This window comes from Ranitomeya imitator, chromosome 6 (genome assembly GCF_032444005.1).
Source record: "Ranitomeya imitator isolate aRanImi1 chromosome 6, aRanImi1.pri, whole genome shotgun sequence".
Taxonomy (NCBI): domain Eukaryota; kingdom Metazoa; phylum Chordata; class Amphibia; order Anura; family Dendrobatidae; genus Ranitomeya; species Ranitomeya imitator.
Window position 1 is genome coordinate 63,864,660 of NC_091287.1, and position 13,058 is coordinate 63,877,717.

At 39.1% G+C, this 13,058-nt stretch overlaps 1 protein-coding gene across 1 annotated transcript in view; it reads left to right on the forward strand.

Moving 5' to 3' along the window:
- PTPRN2 (protein tyrosine phosphatase receptor type N2) overlaps window positions 1–13,058 on the forward strand; it is a 1,178,570-nt gene that overhangs the window by 1,088,020 nt on the left and 77,492 nt on the right. The window contains exons 15-16 of the mRNA XM_069729718.1: window positions 5,461–5,608; window positions 7,390–7,463. Of these exons, the coding sequence (XP_069585819.1) occupies window positions 5,461–5,608; window positions 7,390–7,463 (222 nt within the window). The remainder of the gene's footprint in view (window positions 1–5,460; window positions 5,609–7,389; window positions 7,464–13,058) is intronic.

Here is a 13,058-nt window from a genome sequence, read left to right on the forward strand (position 1 = left end):
TAAACATAGGGGCGCGTCGCCGCTGCGTCGCCGCTGCGTCGCCGGCGCAACAGCGACGCACATTGGCGGAACGCCAATGTGAACGTAGCCTTACTACAGAGCTTTTGTCACTCTTGGATGTTGTGCAGAGCTGTAATCCTGCAATTTGCATAAGGCCAGAAGTCAAGAAAGTATTTCAAGGGGAGAAGGGTTTAAAAATGGTAAAAAAAAGTAATCACAGTATATTAAAATGATTCACAGAGTTGCCAACCAAGGAATATGTCTGTGTTTTTAATGAAACAATATTAGTAAATGCAGTGTCGGACTAGTGTACCAAGGGTCCACCAGTAACCAACTCCAGGACCCCGCTTTTCAGCTACATGCAAATGTGACATTATCCTCAATTGTAGAGTATAGCAATAAACTGGGTAGACTGTTTAATGAATAAGATGCCTCTTTTATCTGTACATAGTGATTCATGTATATAGTGCCAACTACTGCTTATTTAAAAGGGTGGTGGCCCACTCTTGTTCGGGGGTCCATCGGAGGATTCTCCTGTGGGCCAGTCCAAGCCTGAGTAACTGCAATCTGTATCCACCTTAACTGAAACCCCTGGTTCTTCTTTGTTGCATTCAGTTGTAGGATTTGGGTATCAGTCTAATAATAAAGCGTGGCATCCTCATGTTGTCCATTGGTTTTCCCAACCCGTTTTGGTCTACAGTTGGAATGATTTTTTTTCATGTGGATCATCGTGCTGCATGAAAATTTGTATGTGTGAATAACCCCCTAGACTATAATGGGTCCATGTAATGTTGGTAGAAAACAACAGCACAACAAACACTGACTAAATGACTAGGTCTTGGTTTGGAATTTTTTTGGATTTGGAAGTTTTAATGGCGGCATGAGATTACATGAGATTTTTTGTGCTGATGCAAAACCAGAGAAGCTGCATCGGTCCTCCTGGTGAGGAGCAGTATGGCATCTCACAGAGATTTTATTTACCATCTTGACCGCTGACGGGTGAAAATAAAATGGATAAAAGTGTTTGTCAAATGCTATTCTAATTTGTTGATCAGATTAAAGTAATCGTTTTTAGCAATAAAAGATGCCACACATTAGCAAGAAGGAGACTTATTGGAAAATCACATTTTAGAAATATTGTATACAGCCTTCTATCCTACTCACAATATACAGTATGTCGAACATATAAAATGGCTATGCTGTGCAAAATAATACCACAGTGGAAAGAATAAAAAAATAATGCTAAACAGTGTCAAATAATGGCTCCATAAAGGGTGGAAAAAAATGTACATACAATATGCAATATTGTTGGACACTACATATACAATATCATCATGAAACAGATATTCAATTATATCATTAAGGGGGTATTCCCATCTCCAAGATCCTATCCCAATATGTAGTAGGGGTAATAATAATAATATTAGCACATACCTCCAATTAGAAATGTAGTATAGTTTTTCTGATTTTCTGTCTCTTTCCTCATGTGCAGGCATTGCAGGACCTTAGGTATCCATGGTTACGACTAGTGATGAGCGAACGTGCTGGGTTAAGGTGTTAATCTGCACATAACTGTATCAATAAAGTTTTACCAAAGACAAATAGCAGGAAGTATTAAAAACAAAGCAGTTAAATTTAAAACATGACACACCAACAAGAGACAAAAAATGCAGTGTGAAAAATGTGATCAAAGCCACAATGAAAAAAAGGCAAATAGACAAATTTACTTGTAGAAATGGGTCAGAAAATTGACAACATTAAAATCTCACCAAAATCTCATTGTGGGAGCGTAGCCTAAGGCCACCTTCAGTATTTGGTCAGTACTTTACCTCAGTATTTGTAAGCCAAAACCAGGAGAGGAGCAATCAGAGGAAAAGTGTAATAGAAACACGTCACCACTTCTGTATTTATCACCCACTCCTGGTTTTGGTTTGCAAGTACTGAGGTAAAATACTGACCGAATACTGAGCGTGTGAACGTGGCCTCTGGAGCAGCATTCACAGAATCAGAACGGCATGTTATACCCGGCATGTTACTAGCCATAAATCCTCTACATGGGAAGAGTATAGCACGTATGAGGGACAGACATATAGACGTATGTAAATAATATAAAGATGACATAGACATGCATTATTCTATTTTACTGTTATATTATTCTGCTATTTGCAGTACTATGCTGTTCTACGATTATAATAAAATCCTGGTTATTCATAAACATGTGACTGCGATATCATCCAGCGAATATTGAAAAAGCATCCACTGCGCCATTTGCTCAATGACACAAAATAACAGAGGGGGTGGAAAAGTGGGTTTCTACTCTTATAATCAGTTGTCAGCTTTTGCTATCAGAGCTGTTATAAAGCCAGATTTCATGGCTATTTCTGTGTCACCAAAAATCCATTAATATGGTGCAGTCTTCTCACTGAGCCATCTGTGTAGTAACGGGGAGTTCATTAAAAGCTGCTGCATTTGAACCATTTGATAAGAACCATTGAATGATTCGGTTAACCCTTACTTTTCTTCTGCTTCAATTAATATACTGGCAGAACTTTTCATATTTTTCAAATAACATCCTTTTTGTATTTATTGAAGAATGTGCATTCTCTCATATCTTACATTTTGTTTTCTTATTCACAGTCGCAGTTCTGGATTTATAGCCAATATTTGCTTTATATTTGTACTATTATCTGTATGTCAAAACACGGGATACAACGTAAAATGACTGCAGGTTGATGTGAATAAGGTGAAAAATATAACATTCCTAAAAATGTTATGTTAGATAACATACAGTTTAGTGAAAGGGACTGTGTCGGCTATAAAATGCATTTGAAAGGGGCTATAAAGTGTTGTACTATACTATACAAGTATTTTGTTAAAGTGCTCTCGCTTTCAAGAGCGAACACTGTGTGAATGCTGCCGGCGTGTGTGCAGCCGCGCACACAGTGGCCGTGCGTGTTCTCCACCTTGTCTCCTTTTTTTGCTGCACTTTCGGGGTATTAGTGCAGTGGGCAGCATCAGAAGAAAAGAGACAGGGAGGACGCGTGCGGTCACGCCAAGAGTACACTGAAGCATCCTCAGTTGCATGTGAATTAAGGGAATCTGTCAGTAGGTTTTTGTTAAACAATCTGAGAGCTGCATGATGTAGGAGCACAGACCCTGATTCCTGCGATGTGTCACTTAGTGGACTTCTTGGTTTAGTTTGGATACAATCCCTGTTTTCTCTGTTGTAGATGTTGCAGTGCTATGAATGCTGAGCTGTATATAAACCCGCCCACATCCCTGATTGGCTGCTTCCTTTGTATCCTGTACATTGTCAGCAGGCTGCTCATAGGTGGTGGGGGCGGGCTTACACAAATTAGCCTGACTGATCTGCACGTGAGACCTAGTCAGGCTGTAATAATCTTCTGCTGATAAAGCACTGATTGTATTGAAACCACAGCACACATGATAATAAGTGACACATCCGCTACATCATGCTGCTTTCAGATTAAATAGCTAAATTCTGCTGACAGATTCCCATTTAAAGTTATTTCTCAGGCACTGTGTTAGTATGGTTGTTATAGAGGCTAAGTATTGTATAGCCCATTTAAAATGCATTTTGGGGGTGACAGACTCCCTTTAATGTCTTTATAATGGGGCCATATATAATATAATATGAACGAAATACTACTATGTGCTGTATGTCTGCATGGCAAAAAATTCAGTGCCCTCTGGACATCCCATAATGGGGCCTGTTCTCCAAAAGACGCCCTGAATTTTGTGCTTTCAGAAATAGACACAATGCATGAGACGGTACCTCACCAAGGGGGTCAAAATACAGTGTGCGGTACTATTTTGTGCATCACAGGTGTACAAGACGCCTACTACTACCCTGGGTTCAATTAATAAATACAAAAATTGATGTCATGTTCAAGTTAATTTATTAAAAAAAAAAAACAACAAAAGTAACTTCAATTAAAAAGATGGACTGACAATGTGCATCCTGACCACAAAAAAATCGCTAGTCACAAATGTCCCATAAAGTGATAAATATTAACAATCTGTTCCCAAAGTTACAGAACAAACTTATTTTATTTAATTAGAAAATTAGAAAAATAAATGTTTCAGTACAAGAAATTCTAGGACCTTCTTCCTTTTTTTAACCGTGTGGTGACACCCAGAAAAATCTGTCTCATATGCTATTTGTGACTCCACTCATCCAGACAGTGCCAACTCTTGTCACAGTCATCAGTATTCATCACGTCTAAGAACCTAATTGAAACATAATTAAAATCAGTACTGTAAGTGGCATTCGAGGGTACTATGAATTTATTTACCAATCAAATATTCTAATTAGACATTTCTTCTTCCAGTTAATAGAAAGGGCACAGCACTCAACTTCCACCAGGGCCATGTCATGCTGTGGTCACAAATTATCAAACAGCAGGTTCTTTGAAGAGATACAAAAGATACCAACTGGCATTTACCCTTGATTACAATATATCCATCCCTCTAGGCATTTTTGGAGTATTTTGTGACTGATAGTGTGCTAGATGCATCTTACATGTTTATGCAATGAGCCGGGAATGCAGACTTTTACGTAATTGAAGACAACTTTATAAAGGCACTTTTTTTGGTCTAAAACACTTGTCATTTTTTTGTGCAGTTTTTGGAGCCAAGAGTAGATTCTACTAGAAGAAAAAGTTGAAGTGTATCCTTTATACTTTCCATTACTTTTTTTACTGCTTCTAAAATTCCGAGTGTGGTTCCAATCTTAGGTTGCTTTTGCACATAATATTTTAGAGAAAAACGACCACGGTGTTAGGAGCTTTGTAAAAACTTTTGCGGACAGAAGTTAGCTTCACGCAACGTTCATACGTTCAGTATTTGGTCTGTATTTTGCATCAGTATTTGTAAGCCAAAACCAAGAGCAGAGGAAAAATACAGAAGTGGTGATGTGTTTGTATTATACTTTTCCTCTGATTGTTCCAATCCTGGTTTGGGTTTACAGATACGGATGTAAAATACTGACCAAATACTGAACATGGCCTAAAACCAATGCGGAAATATGAATGAGACTCTAATCAACTGTTGCTCCATTTCTGTCTTTTACCGTTATTTTTTCAAAACAGAACATGCTGATGTGGTTTTTAGACATGTGCCCATTGGGCATCTTTAATTAAAAAATGAAAAAAAGTTTGTAAAAAGAAAATGCATTAAAGAGGCCAAAATAAATGTTGAACTCCCCTCACCTCTAAGCATTACCTGCTAAAATCCTTCTGCCACCTCTCTACTGTCGACATCAGTCTATGTTAACAGAGTTTTAGCCGTGGTACCTCGTCAACACCATGAGATGCTGAGTAAAATCAGTTGTTGAATTTGTATGTATTTGTGTATGCCATAGAACGGTAATTTTAAATTTTAAAAAAGCAACATTATTTAAGTTATAAAGTTGAAATATTTTTTTTTCTTTCCTTCTAGTCTTATATGGAAGATCACTTGAAGAATAAGAATCGACTGGAGAAAGAATGGGAAGCTCTATGTGCATATCAAGCAGACATTACTGCAATAAACATCGCGCAGAAGGAGGAGAATGCCGCAAAGAACCGTTCTCTCTCGGTGGTCGCATGTAAGTATCATTGTCAAATCGACTTTAACGTCCAGTCTGAAAATAGCCAAAAATATGACACTTTTGCCAGTGGGGTTAAAGCCTTGGATGTTTCTATTTGGCGTGCAGGGATAGTAATTGCACCCATAACCAAAGCCCTTTTGCCATTTAAGAACATAAAAGTATTTTAAATCCTTCATAGCACAGGATATCAAAACGTCTCTTCTAGAGGTCAACTGCCTTAACTAGTCAAGTAGATTTGTTAATAAGTTTCCTTAGTTTTGGTGACCTGATACCAAGCCACAGCCTATACCCCAGAAATGTATTTCCAGATTTACTGGACGTCATCGGATGTTATTGATGTTGTCAGACTCATCCCTAGAACCTCGGTTGACTTATAATGCATCGTAAAAGATTGTTAAACAAAATCAGACCACTGTACTAACTTTGTGTTAGCAGAGAATGTTTGCTCAGAAGCCTATGAAAAAGAAAATGCAACTCTGGACTATAATGCAGGAAGAGTTGTAAATTTAAAGCACCACTCCAGCGTTGCTGTTGTTTTGTTTTCACTGCTGGTGCTTAAAATCCAAGTTCCCTGCCCCATGTCTGGTAGTCACCATCCGGCGTTTTCATCTGTTATCACCGCCGCTCCCGTCCGTCTCCTGCAGTTTGTGACCTGCCACCTGCTCCATTGTTTCATGGAGCACATCGAAGGTCACTAAACAATGTAAGTCTCTGAGAGCCTTGTTCTGGCCTCTTTCTGGCTCTTATAGATTTACATTGAGAGCTGGTGACGTAGCTTCTGACTTCTAGCCGGGCAGAAGCTGTGCTCACAAGAGCAACACCGAAAAATGGTGAAATGTAGAACTGTTATGTATAAAGCACCACTCCAGAGGTGAAAAATAAAAACCGCTGGAGTGGTGCTTTAATGCACCCTAAGATAAAACTCTTACATCTGGAACACTAAACCATGCCCACATTGTAAAAGAAAAAGATGTTTGATGTGAGCAAAAAGAAAGGGAATTTGTCGCAAAAGTATTATGTTTTTTTGGGTCTACACCTGAAAACCTCTGCAAATAGCAAAACCAAGAAACTGAGCTGGACTATAAGTTGGTATATAAAGGAGGAAATTCCAGCAGCAGGCGGATCCAATGAAAAATTCCAAAGTTTATTTAGTCGCATAAAATTCACAGAAGAACCTAACCCACCAAGACCTGAAAGATTAAAAGGTCTGGTAGATACGTCACGTTTCGGATACATGTCCTTAGTCTTAAAAGCTGGTATACGTGCAAAGTGTAAGAGCACGCTCACACTGTAGCTATTTCATAGACAAAACTTAAGAAAAAAAACAAAAATGAACATATACCATACAGTAAATAAATCAGTGAATGATAATAGCACATGGAAATAACATAGGGTACTTACGGTAGTTAACAGTATTTTGATTTAAAAAGCATGAAAGCCATCCCACCACGACAAGGTGTACCCATTGGGACTGTGGGATGAATTTTACGCTTTCTTATCCTTCTAGGCCTGATCTGTTGTTGTGTACTGTGCATGTTTAGCAGTTTTCCCCCTCCCATATACTAATGTGTCACAAACAGGAAGTTGATATCACCAACCATTCCCATTATATTTAGGTGTATCCATATAAATGGCCCACCCTGTATAAATACAAGAATCTTCATGATCAAGGGCATACTCAGTGCAAGATCATCATCTCTGTCTTCAGTATGAATGGCTAAAGATAAAGGGTCTACACCGGACAGAGCCTAAACATAGTGTTCTTTTTGTCCTAACAGATGACCACAACAGAATCATCCTGAAGGGAGAGATCAGCCATGACCACTCTGACTACATCAATGCCAGTCCAATAGTGAGTATTATTTTTTTATATTACGCTTCATTAAAAGCCTGAAATATGTCCAGAATGCATATATGCACATTATTTCATTGCTCGCTTAATGATGGAATTGTGAGATACTAAGAAAGTTGATATTGCGAATATCATGACCCGATTATGGATAGAATAAGGTGGTGGCACCAGAGAGACAGATATCTTTCCTCTAGAGGAGGGTTATTTTGCATGCATTTTGCCACAGAGCATTGCCCTAAAGAACCTGTGCCACCTGAATCCTCGATGGAGAAGCAATAACTGTTGACAGATACCCTGCATGTATCAGGCAAGAAAACAATGGGGGAGATATTTTGGCATAAAAATCCAGAGTAATACTGAGTCACTAGGAGAAAAGTGATGGTGAACAACGCTTGGTATAACTTTACATTGGTCAGGTGCATGTGGTAGACTTGTGCTTTATTGACCTGTGAGTTGATCCCACAAAACCCATCATTTTATAACTTCATTATCTACTTAAAAGGGCTTTTTGGGTAAAGAGCAAGTTTTTACCTATCTATGGGATAGGTGATAACTTATAGAACAATGGAGGTCCGATTGCTAGGACCGATTGGGAGAACACGGCACTTTTATCCCTGTTAGAATAGAGCAGGAGTGCGCATGCCCAACCGCCACTCCATTCATTCTCTATCCGGCACCCCATAGAGAATGAAAGGCACGGTGGTCAGGCATGTGCAATCCTCCCGCTACATTTTGATCTAATTGCTAATTGGTCCTGTCAAACACCAACCAATCTATCAGTTAGCACCTATCTCGTAGATAGATGATCATTTCTCTTCATCAGACACATAGGTAACCTTCATCCTTGTAAATTGCAGAGACCTGAAGTGCTACATTTCTGTAGTATTGTGGATGGCATCATGATACCTGTTCCTGGTACATGTCACCTATGGAGGCAGGGAAGGGTCACCAAGATTATCACTTATTTAGATAACGTTTTAAGATGTCTATAAATACTCTAATAAATTTGCGCTAAATGTTTTAGATCTGCTTAGTTTGATGCATCATATGAGGACTGAAAGTATATTTTCTAATAGATGATTAATTATTATTATTATTACTTACTTATATCACCATTAATTCCATGGTGAGAAGGGGTTACATACTAAATACAGATATACCTTATAGTAAACAAATTAACAATGATAAACTGGTGCAGAGGGAAGAGAACAAAGTGAAGGTTCTGGATCAGAGTCACTAGATAAAACTCTTAGACCACCCGCAGCTTTAATCCCATTAGGCTTTTTGAAGCACTGAAAATCCCAAATCTAGGTCCCGATGTTACTTTGAAGTTACAAAGAACCTAAGAGAAAAATTCCAGTAGTTTCAGAAAATCAGGATTTGTGATATACAGCAGGCCATTTATATTCAAAATGCAAATAAGGTGAGGTCCAGGTCGCCGAATGCCTTACATTCTTATAGATAATACAGTATTTTACCTTACAAACTGGCTTCCTTAAAAATGTCAATAGAATTTTATAGATTATTCCATTTTTAGTCCTACTGTAATTTTACATAAACCCTTCAATAAGATCCTTGTTTCTCCCTCAAATTACTTTGTCAAGGCATCAGACTGGGGCTACCCACTACCCGACTTTGAGAGCAACACATGTTGTGAGGGCAAAGATTGTCATGTGTAGCTGCTACGTCACGGCACAATGCAAGTGAATTATTTGATTTGCAACTCATAGGGTACCGCCGAAACAAGCTTTTTGCAAAATATGCAATTGCGCTTAGTTTTTCTTATGACTTGGTTGTGTTAGTAGCAGTTTCATAGGGGTCTAAGCATGATCTCTATCAGCGTGATCTGTATTATGGCTAAAGTCGCTGTGTAGCCTCAACCTTACATGATTGTCTGTGGTCCTAATACATAAGCTTTACTACCCAACCAGTAGACATGACTTGTTCAACAGCCGCAACACATGCATGGATTGCAATCGGTCTATATCAGTGATTCCTTACTAGGATATCATGGAAATTCTTGGAGCCTGGTCAAAAAATGTCCACAAAACAGCAGCATCAAGAATTGTCGTTTTTACTGAAGTGATAATAATATTATTTCAGCCTACTGAAAGATGCTGGCATGTTGGCAGGCAAAACTGTTACCAAATTATAGAATTGTCGAATACTTTACCTCTTTCGAGGACACTATGAGTGAAGAATGGGTTTAAGGGTGATCAAATAGTGGAATTTTTTTAGGGTTTATCTGAAAAGTCTACTCTACATAATTATATAATTACTATGAAATTACAGTATAAAAATGTTTATATGCAGTGATGAACCTGCTCATTGCCACCCCACCTGACGTCACTATTACGTCAGAAGGATCACACAGTACGGTCTCCCCAATTGCACCAACGTGACGTTCCACACCCCCTGGAGATAACGTCAGCTTAGCACAGTTTTACACAGAAACCCCCTGTTCACATGGGCCCAGGGAGGCACAGGGAGTGAGAGGATGTGGCGCACGCAGTGACTGACATGGCACCACAGTCGCCCACAACCCTGACAGGCTGAGAGGCCCCTTTCACTAACACCAGTGAAACAGAGCACTGCCAACCCAGTAGGACTCACTAGTTCCTTGTTAAATTTAAACCCAGTCCATTAACGGGATTATATCGAGCCAGAAACCAGCCCGATATCATGGAAAGTCAAACCGAGAAACGGACTTGTGTATTCGTGGATCGATATAAAAGAGCAGCCCAAGGCTAATTTATATATTTAATTGCCTTAAGGGCACACTAGATAATACACTATATACACAATGGTTATACATATACTGTACAGTGGTCAGATATGCAAATAACAGTGGTACTACAAAGAAAGAAGCAGATGGATTATGTAAATTACTAGTTTGAGGTTCGCCCGCAGGGGGCATGTGCTACCATCTGGTTCCTAGTTCCTTCACAGCATGTTACTCAATGTGGCCCCTACTTTGAATGTGAACCGCCAGCATAACAGAGCGAGAGAGACCACATGGCCTTACACTAGCCTTTAGTCCCTTTGGGTCACTCCCATATTGCCCTCTGGGCTGAACCTAAATGCCCTACCCTTGCATCTAGCAGCTAAGAACTCCAAAACTTAAGATGGGTCGTAACCCCTTAATGAACAGTCCTAAGAGGTGGTTTTGGCGCCATTGGATCCGGCCAGGCCTTTGCTATGCATGAAGACCAAACACAGCTTTGCTACCTGGCTCTTATTAGTTATTCTATGCATCTCTCCACCTTTTACTGCTAGAACTAATTGAGACCCTGAAAGGCATTCAGTCCATTCCAAAGATCTTGAAAATGTAACTGGTGTGTAACCAGGACATAAAATAAGTCCATATTCTCCTTATGAAATTATAGCTGACTCAACAAAGCAGTTCGATCACATGGTATCCATTTTGCAAGGAAACCTTTTGTTCTGAACTTAGCTGGCTCATGGTGTGAGATCTGTCACTCACAACCTTTTGAGGCTTGAACTCTTGCTTTGCTAGGTGTACTGTTCCAGCTGCACAAAGGAAGGAGGGTTTTATAATCCATGCCAAATAGGATACAAATGATTAACATAAGATTATATCTCCAATATTCTTCACATATGCACACTATCATTGTGATTATACTATAGCAAAATACATTATAGACAGAAAAGTTTCGGGTCATGAGTCTTACTCAGTTTTTCATTCAGTCCTGATGCCATCTGCCTTTACTAATATTTGTGATAGAGTGGTAAAAAACTCACTGATACCAGTGTTGTCCTGTAATAAAACTTCACCGTTGTAACAAGTCAGGTCATGAAATTTCTTCCTTTCCTAAATATTTCATAATCAATTGTGAGTGTTATTTTTTGTGAAGACAAAGTAACGTTACAGAGCAGGGTCACCGAGTGCTGAGGAGCAGAGGGCATAAAAGTCACCCACGCTCTGCTGACTCCATAATTGCAGAGACCAAACCTCCTCTGAGATTAACATCAGCACAAAAACTGTGCCCCAGAAGCTTCATTACATGGGATTCCATGATAGAGTAACTGCATGCGATACTGATGTCACCAAGCACAATGCCAAACATCGGTTAGAGTGCAGCAGCCACCACTGGAGCAGTGGAAACGTGTTCTGTGGAGTGATTACACATCTCTATCTGGCAACTGATGGATGAGTCTGAGTTTGGCAAATGTGGTGTGAACGTTACCTGCTTGACTTCATTGTGCAAGCTGTAGAATTTGGTGGAGGAGGAAAATGCTATGAGGTTGTATTTCAGGAGTTGGCCTTGGCCCCTTAGTTCCAGTGATGGGAAATCTTAATGCTTCAACATACCAAGACATTTTGGACAGTTTTAGCTTCCAACGTTGTGGGAACAGCTTGAGGAAGGTTCTTTTCTGTTCCTCATGACTGTGCCCCGGGACACAAAGCAAGGTCCATAAAAGAATGGTTGGTGGAGTTTGGTGTGACAAAACATGACTGGTCGCACAGAGCCATCATTCCAATCCCACCAAATGGGGCATGAGCTGGAACAGGGATTTTGAGCCAGGCCCGTCTGTCCAACATCAGGGTCTGAACTCACAAATTCTAATCTTGATGAATGGAAGAAATTCCCATAAACACCCAAAAGATGTCTTCAGATATAGTGTTTCAAAAGACATCAATGATGTGTATCAGAATTCCCCTTTAATACTAAATTTTAAGTTTCAAATTAAACTTTATGGACCTAGGTCTTTTTTTCAACCTTTGTGACTATGTAACATTCACCTTTCAAGAAGTCATCTGATTAACACGCAAATAAATGTCATCCTTGAATTGCTCTATTAGTAGGAAGAGAGTGTCTGAATACCGTACAATAAACTATTCCCGGTTACAGGAGGTAATTTAACACTATAATGTCATGATTCTAATAGTAACAACTTCCCATTTACATCAGCTCACTGCAAATACCTTGGAATGTGACATTAAGTTACGGAGGTGAATCCGCAATTAAAACGCCTTTTTACAAAACAATGATTTTAGAAGGTAAGTGGCTGCAAAAAAAGAGAGAAAAAAACCTTGAAAAATGCATGTAATTGTTTTGACATTAAGCAGAACTCATTACGCTCTCCATTCTCTCACTAAGACAAGAAATATTAAACGAAATCTGTCAGTAGAATCAACCCTCCTTGGCCATCTTTATGGGCATGCAGATCATAGTAAGCTGAATAAAATGATACCTTAATATCTGTGATCTGATGTCTCATTCCAGAGAAATATATGTTTTTCTTATATGTAAATGAGCTGTTAAGATCTATGGAGATTCTGCCTCCAGAACTAATTTTAAGTGAAAGGGAGAGTTACCAGTGTGAGACATGTAGATCAGGAGAGCAGACTGTCGTTCATTACACGACTCACACTGGTAACGCCCCCTATCATTTAAGTTCTGAAGTCAGATTGTCAGTTTGTTAAAAAGTGACTGTCGTTTTAATTTTTATTTAATAAATCCATAGTACATGTGAAAATAAGCAACTTTGTAATATAATCGGAGAAATCTGCTTCTTTCGCTGCCAAAATTGATCAGTCATTATCAAAATTCTCAATTCCGAGGTAAAATC